The 14,598-nt window shown below is 38.6% G+C and overlaps 1 protein-coding gene across 3 annotated transcripts in view; it reads left to right on the top strand.

Annotated features, from left to right (window-relative positions):
* LOC308614543 (myosin-IIIa) overlaps positions 1 to 14,598 on the top strand; it is a 129,593-nt gene that overhangs the window by 42,150 nt on the left and 72,845 nt on the right. For all 3 annotated transcript variants that reach the window (XM_081228990.1, XM_081228991.1, XM_081228992.1), the window contains 3 exons: positions 5,111 to 5,187; positions 9,015 to 9,160; positions 11,906 to 11,971. In XM_081228990.1, coding sequence (XP_081085116.1) covers positions 5,111 to 5,187; positions 9,015 to 9,160; positions 11,906 to 11,971 — 289 coding nt within the window. The remainder of the gene's footprint in view (positions 1 to 5,110; positions 5,188 to 9,014; positions 9,161 to 11,905; positions 11,972 to 14,598) is intronic.

The raw sequence follows: 14,598 nt of genomic DNA, 5'->3' as shown, positions 1-14,598 counted from the left end.
TTTCTGTGCGTGGGCTTTCTCTAGCTGTGGCGAGCGGGGGCCACCCTTCATCGCGGTGCGCGGGCCTCTCACTATCGCGGCCTCTCTTGTTGCGGAGCACAGGCTCCAGACGCGCAGGCTCAGTAATTTTGGCTCACGGGCCCAGTTGCTCCGCGGCATGTGGGATCTTCCCAGACCGGGGCACGAACCTGTGTCCCCTGCATCGGCAGGCAGACTCTCAACCACTGCACCACCAGGGAAGCCCCGAGGGAAGAACCATTTTTAAAAGTTGTCAGAGCTTTAGAATTTTCACACCTATACAAAAAATTAATATTTTCCTCAGTCAGAATTTATTTTTATACTTCAGGGAGGTGACCTTTATTTTATTTGAAAGGAAAGACATGGATGAATTCTTTCAATTTGTAAAGCCAAACCATGAATAAATGGACTCTGTTTTAGACCTCTGTGTTTCCAGCTGAACCTATGGGCTCCACTCTGCCAAAGTGAACATTTTCTGAAGTTGAACGAAGCTGTTTGGCCTTATAGATAGTGTGTATGTCTTGGTCAAGGGCCTTTCAGTTGTAAGGACAAGAACCCCAGACTAGCTCCAGAAAGGAGTAAGATATAAAAGGCAATTTCCTAGATAAGAAGAACAGGAGGAAGGGGACTGGAACAGACAGAAGAATGCAAGATGAGGACCAGGACCACTTGCTGCCTCTTACTCTCTCACTGGAGAAACTGAATCTCTCCTCTCTGCTTCTCTTTGAGTGTCTACAGACCAGCCTCTGGAGTCTTCATGTTGCCCAACAAGGCTTCTCAAAAATAGCAGCCTCAGCTGTCACAGTCTTCATGACCTTACGGGTCTAGTGCCAGTAGCTAACCAATCCAGACTTTTAGCACCTAAATCCAAAGGAATTGGGAATGGGAGAAGGAGTTCAGTTGGACAGGCAGGGTCAGACATCCCCTGTGATCCAATCAGCCATGACTGGGGATGGGGCTGATACACTACAAGCACATCTGCCTGGGCCTTCCTCTTCTGCAAGTAACTGTAAATAAAGAATTTTTTTTTTTTTAAAGAGGGTTATGGAAAGGGAGAGACAAAGAAATTTCTAAATATCCTAGAGAATATTTTTTTCTTATTGATGGGTACTGCCCTATATTCTCAGAGATGTTCAAAATTTTGGTTTTTATTGTTGAAATTAAATTACGTAAAGTACACCAAAAAATTCCGTTATGAAGTTAAGAATGGATTTCCGACATCTTGAAAGAGTTTTTATTTAGCAACAAATGAAAGAAAACTTATATCTAGGGAATTACCTAACACAAAAACAAACTACCTCAGTGAGGTTAGCAATTTTAGTGTAAGTCACCAGTTCTGCCTTTCCATGATGTGATCGCTTTAGGGGTACCAAAGAGGACTTTCCTTCTGTTTTTTTAAGAATCACCTCTTTGTCTTCTCAGATTTTCTCATTGTAAAATAAGGGTTTTGGACCCGCACTCAATGATCTTATTTATTTATTATTATTAGTTTTTAATGTATTTATTTAATTAATTAATTTTTGGCTGCATTTGGTCTTCGTTGCTGTGCGTGGGCTTTAGTTGCGGCGAGCGGGGGCTATTCTTCGTGCGGTGCACGGGCTTCTCATTGTGGTGGCTTCTCTTGTTGTGGAGCACGGGCTCTAGGCATGCGGGCTTCAGTAGTTGTGGCATGCGGGCTCAGTAGTTGTGGCTCGCAGGCTCTAGAGCGCAGGCTCAGTAGTTGCGGTGCACATGCTTAGTTGCTCTGCAGCATGTGGGATCTTCCTGGACCAGGGCTCGAACCCGTGTCCCCTGTATTGGCAGGCAGATTCTTAACCACTGCACCACCAGGGAAGCCCATCCTGTTGCCTTTTAAAGTAATTTAAGTCAGTTATTCTTAAGAGGATTTTGCATTTTTCTACCTTCTTAGCTAATTTTCTTGTGGGAATTTATGTTAAGTAAAAACGCCATTTGTCCTCAGGAAACTCATTTTTCTCTCCAGCTAAAGTTTACTAACCTGAAAATGAGCACGTTAGATGTTATGACCATTAAGTTGCCTTCTAGTTCTGAAGTAGTTGGTTGTGTTGGAAAAATGATCTTCAGAGTTAACAGTCATTGCAGAAGCATTCAACAAACATGATTCGGTCAAGACCTTCCTCTGTTACTCTTTCATAGGTGTGTGTCCTGTTTTTAATGTGATAATTATCCAATATTCTCAGACTCAAGGGTTTCTTATTCTACCTCCTTGCATTTTTCCTTTTTCACTTATTTTGAGACTTTTTGTTTTTCCTTCTTCACATTCTGGGCTAATTTTTCTTGTTTCCATTCAGTTTACAGGAACCAGGTGTAAAACACTCTTTCTGCAGGATCCCAAAGGACTCTAAATATATGAGACTCCATTAGCATTGTAATTCATTATCCCAGATATCATTGATGTGCAGAAATATCCATAACTTATTATGAAATATTCATAATAGTTATTATTTTAGTATCATCCTTTAAAATTATCTTTATACATTTCATAATGTGTATATTACTATACTAGGAAATATGTAGAAAATAGTCTGTATCTATATCAAGTATGTTTGCTCAGAAGTTTCTTATTGTTTGGAATGTGTGATCAAGAAGTTTGGAGGCCAAACGTTTGCTTTAAAAAATTCTTAATTCATATTAATATAAAACCTAATAACTCTTAGACTTTGTAAACTCATTATTATTGACCATTACCCTTGTTAGTTTGCTCCTTTATATGTAAAATCATTAGGTTCTTGTATCAGTCAGAGTTCCTTGATTGTAGGCAACAAAAACTTAACTCTGACCAGCCTAGGCAATGCTACAGAAAATGGCGCTGAGTGGCCCACAAAGCCAAGGGAGAAGCTGGGCAATCCAGCCTCCTAGGAAAGGGCTCTGGCATCCCTGGACCTCCAGAGCAGCATCACCTGGGCTAATCCTTAGATCCTCAACACTGGATGACTCACCCTAGTCACTCTAGTCTAGTCACTCTAGTGTCTCCACTGAAGATTCACATTTCCAAGAAGTCTGAATGGTCTATCTTGGGTCCTGTGCCACACCCTAAGACAGTCTTCTTAGCCTACTTCCCAATATATTTCCTGTGGAGTATGGAGGGATGGTCCTTTCCTTACATCCATATCTATAAATTCAGATGCCAGGGCATGACTGCTTGCTGAAAAATGCCAATTCTAGCGATACATGTTTTCTTTATCTTCAGAAAGAAGAAAAATGTATCAAATGATTAGTCTAAAGTGTCACTTTCTTACCAGGAGCAAAACTTTCGATATTTTACTCAGTTGTGGCTTTTTCTACCCCCTTTACATTTTGCTTAAATGACGTTTGAATTCTTAAACTACCTGTATGAAATTGAAACAAAAATGTTCACCGAGGGTCAAATATAATTTTCAGTTTTTTCATAAATAATTATAAGCCCTTAGAATAAATTTTAGTAGATTTATAGTCAATTTTAAGTTAAATTTCTTTTAAAATCTATTTACTTTTCCTACTTATATAAATAAATTACTGTACTCTGATACTATAAAAGTCAAGCTTAATCATTCCTCCCTTTAATTCATAGGAAAAGACAAGATAAAATATTTAGATTTATACTTAATTTTTCTGAAAGGTTAAATACCTGGAGTAGAGATAGAGGTAAAGGATGCTTTTGGGAGAAATGTGTATTAAATGTTTATTCCCTTTCTTCAGATCATGTGTTAGAAAATATTCAAGGGAGAACCTTCAAGCACAGATTAGATAATTTCCTTTGAATTTCAAAAATGATTTCATGAGGATATTTTTTCTGTCAAATGATAAGCTTTTTTGAAGGCAAAATGTGAAGGCCGTAGATGAAGATTCCACTTAGGAAAAGATTAATACATTAGTGGAGGAGCTCTTTGAGGGACGAAATTAATATGGAACCAAAACATACTGCATAGCCCTCTGCTCAAGTATGTTTCCACCAGTGAAATGCCCTTTTGGCTGAATATGGCCTTTGAATTTCATGACAAAGTATCATCTTGGAGGAATCAAATATACCCAGTTTTAAACCTCAATTAGTGCCTTTGTTCTACTTGGCCTATAAGATAAACAGCTAGAGCCTAAAACAAATGTGACACCGGGAGGTACTCTTCAAAACAGGGACATCAAGGAGTTCAAGTCCACGATCTGGGGATAACCCATCAAGTCCAGAGCAGGTCAAGGGAAGCAGCACCAAGCAGCCAGAGGAGCAGAAGTATGAAATGTGAGGAAGGAGACTATGTTCTGGATTTTCCTGAGTCACTTATGATTGTATCTAACCAGGTGGAATTAATGAGATGACATGATTGAAATATTTGGTTATGCCTTTTCATTGTAATCCTTCTGTGTATAATTCTCTAAAGGAAGAGAACTGATTATATTGATGGTGTTGGTTTACATAGATGTAGTTAATTTGAAATTTCCAGTCAGGTGTGATTTGTCTCAAGTTGACAGATGGAAAATAATTTTATTCACATTCACAAGTCACCTACTATGTGCATACCACGATATAAAACATTCTCAAATTCACCAGAATTTAGTAGTGCAGAGAGGGAGGTGGGAGTGGAGAGAGCCTACCATTCAAATCATAACTACGTGCCAAAATATGCAATACAGACAAATTGTTTAAAATCTAGAAGGTCAAAAGATACAGAGGTTAGTGTGCTGAGGAGCAGATTAAGTCAGCAACGGGGGGCTTTAAGCCTGGGTACGTCTGGATATGAGAAATAGAAAATAGGAGGACCATTGTGTATCTTGGCTATGTAGACACCCTGACTTAGGATACTTTAAGGTGAAGTTCAAGTCCAATGGCTTGAACTTCAATCTGTTTTATATATAGTAGTTGGTATCTGCTAATCCCAATCCCATTTTACAGATCTTTAAATTAACTAAGTGTGGGGAAAAGTTTGTGTTTGATCAGAGCTCACAGTATGTGGAATCAAAAGAACTAGGGTTTGAGTCCTGATTCTATCCAAACTGTAAGGCAACAGAATTTTAGTATTCGTTTGTAAGCAAATTTATTGCAGTTGGAATCTCCTTACCTGAGTAATGAATGCAAGAAGTAAGTCTTGTCTCTTTTTTCCAGGCGTGTCTGCACAGCTCACCAGCACCTGGCACCGTCGGAATACATCCGTAGGAACGCCCTTTTGGATGGCTCCTGAGGTCAGATAGAGTTTTGAGGGAGGCAAATGTAACATTTGATCCTTTCTGAGTTTCCTTTTTATGCATACTCTAGCTCCATATGTGTTTTTGGAATATACTAGAAGAAAATGTCAGTTGTGATGTTTTTATGTGACATATTTACATGTGTGAGGAGGGACATGGGAGATAATAAATGGGCTGTGAGCAAATATGTGAATAAATGAGGGATTGAATGAATGAGTCACATGAGGTAAAGAGAAACTACAGTTGAACAACACAGGTTTGAACTGCGGGTTTGCTTATACGCAAATTTTTTTTCAATAAATATAGTACCTGTATTTTCATTTTACAGATTGTTTTCTTTTTTTATTGAAGTCTAGTTGATTTACAATGTTGTGTTAGTTTCTGCTGTACGGCAAAGTGATTTAGTTATACATGTATATGTTCTTTTTCCTATTCTTTTTCATTTTAGGTTATTACAAGATATTGAATATAGTGCCCTGTGCTATACAGTAGGACCTTGTTGATTATCTGTTTTTATATAGTAGTTGGTATCTGCTAATCTCAATCCCATTTTACAGATCTTTAAATTAACTAAGTGTGGGAAAAAGTTTGTGTTTGATCAGAGCTCACAGTATGTGGAATCAAAAGAACTAGGGTTTGGGTCCTGATTCTATCCAAACTGTGTCAGCTTCCTGACCTTGGGTGAGTCATTTATCAATTCCTCTGTTTTTGAGGCAGAGATAACAGTACATGGATTTTCGACTGTTTGGGGGGTTGGAACCCCTAACCCTGTATTGCTCAAGGGTCAGCTGTACTTGCAACCTTAATTTTTCATTAAATATACTTTTAATTGCTTAGCATGCATCTCTCTTAATGATATTTAGATTTTGTTTTTAACTTGGATAGAAATATAAAAACGCCTATCTTTGTTTAAGATCAGATTCTGGCCTATTAACCTGTGTTTATAGTAGGTTCCCATGTTGAGTCACTCTGCTTAGGGCCATATTGCACTTCAGGAGATTCTTTTCACCATCACCTTTGGGAAGTTGTAGAGAAACTGCTAAAATATTTGAGGAAAAATGTTTTCTAGAGCCACATCTTTTCTCCACAGTCACTGTTAATGCCTTTAATCCTTTTAATTATGTTCATCAGTAGAGAACATATGTTTGAAAGCTTTCTCTGCAACCTTTGGAAAAAGCTCTGCTATTTACCTACAACTCTAGCAAGAAAGGAGGAGAAGTAATTCAAATACTATATTAATATTGCAAAATCGTAGAATTAAATTTGCTTGAGGATTAAATCCTGGTGTACTGTTCCTACTTTAATACTAATTCAATTAGTACTTGCAAAAAAAAGTTAAAATGTAAGTGTAATGTAAAACATGGGGAAAGGATAAGTTAGCTTAAGAAACTTTAAAAAATTTCAATGGATTCAAAAATTTTTTGAACAGGGAGAACATCTTAGAATAAAAGTAGAAAGTATAGTCATATAAGCAAAAACAAAATTGATTAAGAGTATCTCAAATAAAAATGCTAAAAAAAATTGAGTAAGAGAATCTCAAGTGAGAGTTTCTTCAGTTTGTTCTGATATATTACTGTTGTTTTAAAAGCTTATGAAAAATTTTCAAAGTGAAAAATTAATAAAATTTAGCTATAATACCAAGCTTTGCATCTTACCCACATATATGATTACTATAAAAATACTATAATATATAAAACTAAATGTTTAATATTAAATAATTAATCATCTAGCTTTATATTTTTCATATGTTAATTTATAGCAACAAAGCCAGTATTATATTTTAAGTATGCCATTTAGTAAAAATAATTTTGATTAGTAGATCTTGGAACCAGTATATGAGGAAAAGGCAATAGTTTGATCTGTCTAAAATTGAATTACCAGAATAATAAATAAGTTAATAATTAACATTGATACTTCTTACTATATGATTACTAGACAGGCATTTTACTGATAAGTCATTATTTATTATTAATAAGCCTACTGTAGCACAAATAGGGTTTGAAAGTGCTTTCCTGCTCGGCAAACCAATGGATATTATATAAAAGAGAAAGGTTCACTGTGGTCTTTTCAAACTGTCATATAAATATATGTTCAAGATTTTATGCATATTGTATGCATCTCCCTGTAATAAGCATTTTCCAACTTGTGAATGATTGGCAATATTTCAATAAATTTCCACTTACCTAGAATTGTTGAAGAATGTCAAATTGCTATGAATTAGATAACAATAAGGTAAACAAAATTGTTCAAATTGATTAGCAGTTGAAAAGTGAAATCCTTGATTTGACATTTTTTCAGTTAAATTCTAGATCAAAGGTAGCATTTGTTGGTTACGTAAAGCCATCCTTCCCAAACTAGAGAATGTGTGTTTCACAGTGAAGGGGACAGGAGAGACAGTGGCTGTGCTGGGTGACCCTGTAACTTACTGTCCAAGCCAGGACACTTTGGAAATTGAAAGGGGATGGTATTTATAATGACTCTAGGGAAGCGAGCGTAAACCTAGAACATCATATGGGCAAATTGGGGCATAAACTCATCCTCGGTGCCAACACAGGGATTTTTTAATGTGTTAAAAGCTTGATGTTAAGCAGAGTCAGAAAGATGAACTACGTTCCAGACAGGACCTTAGATTCCTTTCATTTTGCATATCATTTCACAGTACTGTAGTTAAATGATAAAACTCTAACCTGCCATCATCCCCAAATCATTTTTTGTCTTGTGAGTTGGCACTCACAAAATGTAAAATTTTTTAAAATATAAAAAATAGTTTTAAAAATTTAAAGTTGAATTTTCTTTTTGTTATCACTGATGTTACAATTATTATTTGAAGTCTGTCTGTATTTACACTTACACATTTAGAAATCAATTGTGAAGTAACTGTGTAATAACTCTTCTATGTTAGCACTATTTCATGATACTGCAAAAAAGATTCCCCTTTTTTTTTTCTTGTCTCTTAGTGACATCCTTTGATTAGTGGAATTTTTAAAAAGCTGGTTGTAGCTTTACTATTTAGTGTGCTCCCAGATAACTGCTGATAAAACCTTACCAAGGTTTATTTTTACCCAGTTTATTTTTCTCTTATTAATGGCATAAGCCTTTTTGCATTTCTCCACACTTGTCTCATTCCTGCCTTCTAGCTGTCAGAAAAGATCGAGGCCATTTAACTAGACTGCTCTCAAGCTTATTGTCCTTTACCTACTTCGCTTTTTTTTTTTTTTTTGCGGTACGTGGGCCTCTCACCGCTGTGGCCTCTCCCGTTGCGGAGCACAGGCTCCGGACGCGCAGCCTCAGCGGCCATGGCTCACGGGCCCAGCCGCTCCACGGCATGTGGGATCTTCCTGGACTGGGGCACGAACCCGTGTCCCCTGCATCGGCAGGTGGACTCTCAACCACTGCGCCACCAGGGAAGCCCCCTTCCTTCGTTTTTTATTTGTTAAAGATGTATTCTTTATCTTTGCCGAGATGAATGACTCTGTGCACTCATCAAATGTTTATCAAGTGACTATCATTGCACAGGTGTTAGCTGTGTATTTGATTACATCCCTTCCCATGGGGACACTGTTTCAGTCCCCTTTCTGTTTTGCATTTTCAAAAATTGTTTTTCATAGGTTTCTTCTTATACTTGCAATCCTGCTAATATATTCTCTGTTCTCAGAAGAAAACTACTGCTACTAATTTATAATTTGAGCTTTTACTCCCCTGTGTTACTGCCTTTGCTCGGAGCTCTCAAACCTCATCAGTTTGAACCCTTACACATTGTTCTAAGCATTTTGCTATGTGTTTGTTAAAGTCACAAACTTCATTTTTCTTTCATTTTCTACTAGGTGATTGCATGTGAACAGCAGTTGGATACAACTTACGATGCCAGATGTGACACGTGGTCCCTGGGGATCACGGCCATCGAGCTTGGGGATGGAGATCCTCCACTGGCAGACCTCCATCCCATGAGAGCACTCTTCAAAATACCAAGGTCAGGGGGCTCTCACACTGGGTCCATCTGTCTTCCTCTAGCCACTGAGTGCTCATCAAGCTCCTCATGGAAATACCCAGATATATTTCAGCAGGTTGGGAGCAGAATGGCCTGGAATATCATGCTGCTTCTTCCGAGACACTCTTTTTGTTCCATAGTTTCATTTCCCTGGTCTAAGTAAAAGAGCTTTCTCTTGGTACTAAGTGTGTCTTTTTTTCTTTGGCAAGGATTTGCGCTCAGAAAACAGCAGTTCCTGCCACTGTTGATCCATTCCCAGATTCATCAGTGAGGCTCCCTGGTCCACAGTCAGTGTAACAGTGATGTGCTTCATTTCACTCTATCAATCTAGTAATTTTTTTACTACTTGCTAATACTTCCCTTTGTTTAGAACTTTAAGATAATAGTATTAAGAAAGTTAGAAATAAAATTTATTGATAAAGTAATGATTTCAAATTTGTTAGTGTTTTGAATATATTAATATGAAACACTAAACTTAGAAGAATAATCTCTTTGGAGCCAGGAAGATGCTTTTCTATGGAGACCCCTCCCCTTCAATGTGTGTATTGACAGACTTTCCCCTGCTGATCTTATCACTAATTAAACACTGTTTTATATATGCTTTGGGTAGTTCCTAGATATTTCAGAAAACTGATGTGAAAAAACTGCCTCTTCTTATTATAAATGTGTTGTCTTTTGAAGACTTTCTTAAGGATTTTGCCTGGTGCCTTAATTTTAATGAAATGCACACAGAGGGGGCCTGTGGTGACAGGGGTCCAGGGCAGAGAGGGTAGTGTATGTTACAGTTTGTTACCACATTCTCCATTAAATAAATTGTGTGGTCCTAATGCCTATAGAACACTGAATCATACGTACAAAGCCCTGGTGGGGCGTGGTTCTGGTCCTAAAGAAATAATGCCAATATGACCTATTCATTTCCAAATAGATCTGTTTGGAATATTTGGCATGTAATTAAATTAGTATAGGACCAAAGCATTTGAATTTGTTTTTAAATTTACCATGGAATTTTCTGTCCTGTCTATATGTTCTGAATTATAATACCTTAGAGATAGATCATCCTTTACATAACAATTTCAAGGTACCTCTCAGGTCTTACTGTTTGTAAAATATATTGCTTATTTGGTAAGTGGGGAAGCAAGATTACAAAAAAGAGCAGAGGGACTTCCCTGGCAGTCCAGTGGTTAAGACTCACTCTGTTCTTCCACTGCAGGGGGCGCAGGTTCGATCCCTGGTTGGGGAACTAGGAACCCGCACGCGGTGCTGTGCAGCCAAAAAAAAAAAAGAAAGGTCGAAAACCTGCTCTATAACAAGTCAGACATTTCATTAAATTTGAGGAAAACAAACAAAAAAATCTGTATATCCTAATTTCTACTGTCATTCAGTATGTAAGATGAAGCACTATTCTTCCTGAGCCATTTAAATTATGGTTTAAATGACCATAGTTAGCCTAGTGTTACTGCTCTTGGTGATGGTACCACATGGGGGAAGGATGCTACTGTTGATACATATTGTACCTATGAGCAAGGTACTTCTGGAAGCTGCACCATCTAAGTTATTTCTTATTACGTCTACCACCAGTATCTCTCTGAAATGGAATTCTAAGAATACTGACTGTAGAAATGAGAAAAAAAGGGGGATCTGAAAAGCTACCCGGTTCTGAATGTCCTAAGATCATCAAAACCTTGTTATACTCCAAGAAACTGATAAACCTCTTAGAAAGGAAATTTTCAGGAGAACAAGAAGCAAAGCAAGATGGTTGCAGAAAAGAATTACTTCTTTTAATGTGCACATCAGCAACCTTCAAATAGTCCTAGGATTGTAAAATGAGCTTTAGGCATGATCTAGGGTAGATGAGTAGCTGTACTTTTCTTTAATGAGCCTGTAGAGACTGTACATTAATTTCGTTATAAGCTATTTAAGGACTAATGCAGAGCTGAAGACAAAGTATTTCCATTCCACTAATGAAAACAAGGAGCTGTTGGAATTAACATAAAGCAGTACTTCAGCAAATTCAACTATCGTGGTTGATCAGTGTTGCTTGATTACAGTTAGATCAGCCTCATTTTCAAATGATGTTCCTTTGTATTCATGAACATACCAAAAAAAGAAAAGATTCGTTCAGCTTAAAATGAAAGGAATTAATAACAGAATCTTCTAAGTGGCATTCAGAGCTTTATTGCTAATCATATTTTCCGGTTCCTTACTTGTGTAACCTTGTTTCTGGCCCTCTACCCAGTAACAACAGAACAAGTCGTAAAGGCATTCTACTATAAAGGCCCCTCTATGCTGCAGTTTCCTCCATATTTTGAACACTTCTCCTTTCAGGTCACCTCTGTGTATCCTGGATATTCCTCAGAGATTTCTGCTGGACTCAAAAGAAAAAATCTTCTCCCCAGTAGTCATTGTTTCTATTCGGCTAAGTATTTATGTTTTCCTCTAGGGCTCTCAGTTCAAAGCTAGAAGCTTCTTTCAAAGAAGAAAAATTATCAGCTAGAAAAAAATGCGTCATATATTAAGTGCTTTCAGAGAAACAAGGAAACTGTCATTCCATATAAAGAATGATTAAAAACTAATTGTCTGTCTTTAAATTGGAAAGTGATGGTAATGCTTGATTATACCTGGCAGAACCTTAATGCAGCAATGACATTCGTCTGGCTGCCTCTGCCTCTTAATTTTTATCGTTACTGACCAATGTGCGCAATCCAACCTTGTATCTTATTTTTCTAGGAATCCACCCCCAAAACTGAGGCAGCCTGAGATATGGTCAGCAGAATTCAATGACTTCATCAGCAAGTGAGTAATAATAGAGTCTTTTAAAAGAATTAACGAGATCCCGTCCTGCTGTAACTTTGAGATGTGCTTTTTATAACAATTCCTCTGTGCTTCCGAATCTCCTCCTCATCTATTAAATAGCCCCAGAAGTTTCCATGATTTTCTTCAGAACAAGCATTTGTAGCGTCTTCTGAATGTTCAGTGAACGCATTATTGTTCTGATAATCTCAGGGTCTTGTTCGCTCACTTATCGATAGCTGTGCTGCTGCAGACGTTGCATCGTCCATGAACCCGTTCTTCTGTCCAGCTGCCCTCTGCAGCCTCACCCTCAGCATGTCCCACCTTCTCACCCATCGTCTGTTCAGTCCGTTTCTTAGCCCTTCATTTATCTGCATCGCTAATTCCCGTCACAGGGAAGTTGTCATTGCACTTGGTGAGTCAGATAATCCTACAGATAAAATGCTTATACGTTTGAAGTTCACTTTTAATTTGACAGATATTTAGTACAAGTGCAGTGCCCCCAGACAATTGACTAGAAGCTATGAGTCAGCCATTTCTAAATCTGTCCATGAACTTTTTTCACAATCTTTATCATGACTTCACCTTGAGAAAATAAAGGGAAGGGATGACTGCAAGTTGTAAATGGGAGAGAGGGGTGATTAAGCTTTGATGTGTCAAAGCTCACTCAGAAAATGTAAAGAGGGTAAAAACGTAGAGGAACTGGTCATCCTTGTCCACACTGCTATCACTGGTTTTCCTACCAAGAATATCTGCTTGTTTCTATAAAGAGAGTTATTTAAGGGTTATGAAAATACAAGAAAGATCGGTAATCTGCTTTTTCTTTTAGTTTTCACTTAAATAGTCTTTACTGAGTATGTACTATGCACTGCAGAATATTTAATAAACTGCAGTCAAATTTCACAGACCTCTCAGGAGAATTGTTGGTAGCTTTGAAGGGCTCCCCATGATTCATAGCCATGCCCTGTGTCCGCAGATCCTTCCGCGTGGATCCTCAATGGGACTTGGCGACTTTGACATACTCGGCACAATTTCACCTCTGAGCAACATTTCCTGGTTTCCCCCAGGCAGTTAGGACTCTGCCCTGGGAGCTCTCCTGTCCGTTGTTCCTCTTCCTCTAGTAGCATTTCCTCTTTTATTTCACTACCTGTTTAGAGGTCTTTCTCCCTCACTAGCCAGTAAACAACTCCAGGGCACCGAGTGTGCCTTACTTGTCACTGTAACTCCGGTGTCTAGCAGAGTGGCTGGTACACATCAGCTATCTGATAATGTTTTACCTGAATAAAATAACCTCCTATGTGACTAAACTCAATACGTAGATATGAGTGCTGCAGGTGGCAGAAATCGACACAGTCTCTGAAACTAAATGAAAACTAAGAGCACTTGTTCTTATTTTCAGACATTGTCATCCTCATTCCTTAGCATCTTTTAGCATCCCTGGGTAGTATCTTTTTAGGTCAGCCCAATAGAATAAGTTGCCAAATTCTCATCCCAGGGGGATTAACAATGCAGATGAGAAATCGCATGGGTCAGATCAAGCATGGGTTCCTTCTTTTTTTCTACCCCCAAATGACAGCCCCACTCTGACCAGTTTTCTCATAATCATAGATCCTCAGAACCTCAGTGTTGGAAGGGTATGCAGAGCGTGAATCCTTCTGGAACACGTGCATCGAGGGGCCATCCAGTCAGTAAACCCCTAATAAAAATAATCCTACTTCCCAATGTGGTCCTTTCCATCTTTGATAAGCCTAACTATCAAAAAGTTCTCCCTTATACTGACCAGAAATCTGTGTCTCTCTTCATTCTCCCCATTGATCCTAGAATTTTTTGTCCCTCGTGACTGAAAACTAGTCTAATCCCTCTTCCAAGTATCTGAAGACACTGGGTTAAACATCCAGTGTTTGTTCCAGGGTTCCTCCTGTGATGCCGTTTCAGGTGCTCTCACCTGGTTCATCCTGTCAGGAGGTGTGGTACACATTCGTACTTCTCCTGGAGGACCTCAAAAAACATCCACTGGCATGGGATTTAAACATCCTCAGCACATAAGCCCTTGCAGATGGGTTAGCAGTTTTATCACATAGGAAGGAATAGATCAATTGAGAAACCTTTAAAAGCATGAGGGGGGCTTCCCTGTGGCGCAGTGGTTGAGAGTCTGCCTGCCAATGCAGGGGACACGGGTTTGTGCCCCAGTCCAGGAAGATCCCACATGCCGCGGAGCGGCTGGGTCCGTGAGCCATGGCCGCTGAGCCTGCGCGTCCGGAGCCTGCGCTCCGCAACGGGGGAGGCCACAGCAGTGAGAGGCCCGCGTATCGCAAAAAAAAAAAAAAAAAAAGCATTAGGGAAGGGAAACTGAAAAGTTTATTTTAGTTCTAGGTAAGCATTAAAACTGTAATGACTGCATTGTTGTTTATCTTTAGCTACTGACTTGTAAAGGAGACTTTGCAATGGAGACTGAGTTCAGTTATCACTCTGCAGTAGTGCTTACTGGAAGGCCAGGGAAGGGGAATTTAGTTGGAAGTTGATATCACTACGGCGTAATCTCTCACAGATTAATTCATCATATTACAGTTCTAACATTGTTTGAGATGTGCTTCCTGCGCTGAGCATCGATGAAGAACATCATTCCATTG

The sequence above is a fragment of the Mesoplodon bidens genome, assembly GCF_964165515.1.
Source record: "Mesoplodon bidens genome assembly, chromosome: 3".
In the NCBI taxonomy this organism is placed as follows: Eukaryota; Metazoa; Chordata; class Mammalia; order Artiodactyla; family Ziphiidae; genus Mesoplodon; species Mesoplodon bidens.
The sequence above is the reverse complement of the archived record's forward strand: the minus strand, read 5'-3'. Positions and strand labels throughout refer to the sequence as shown.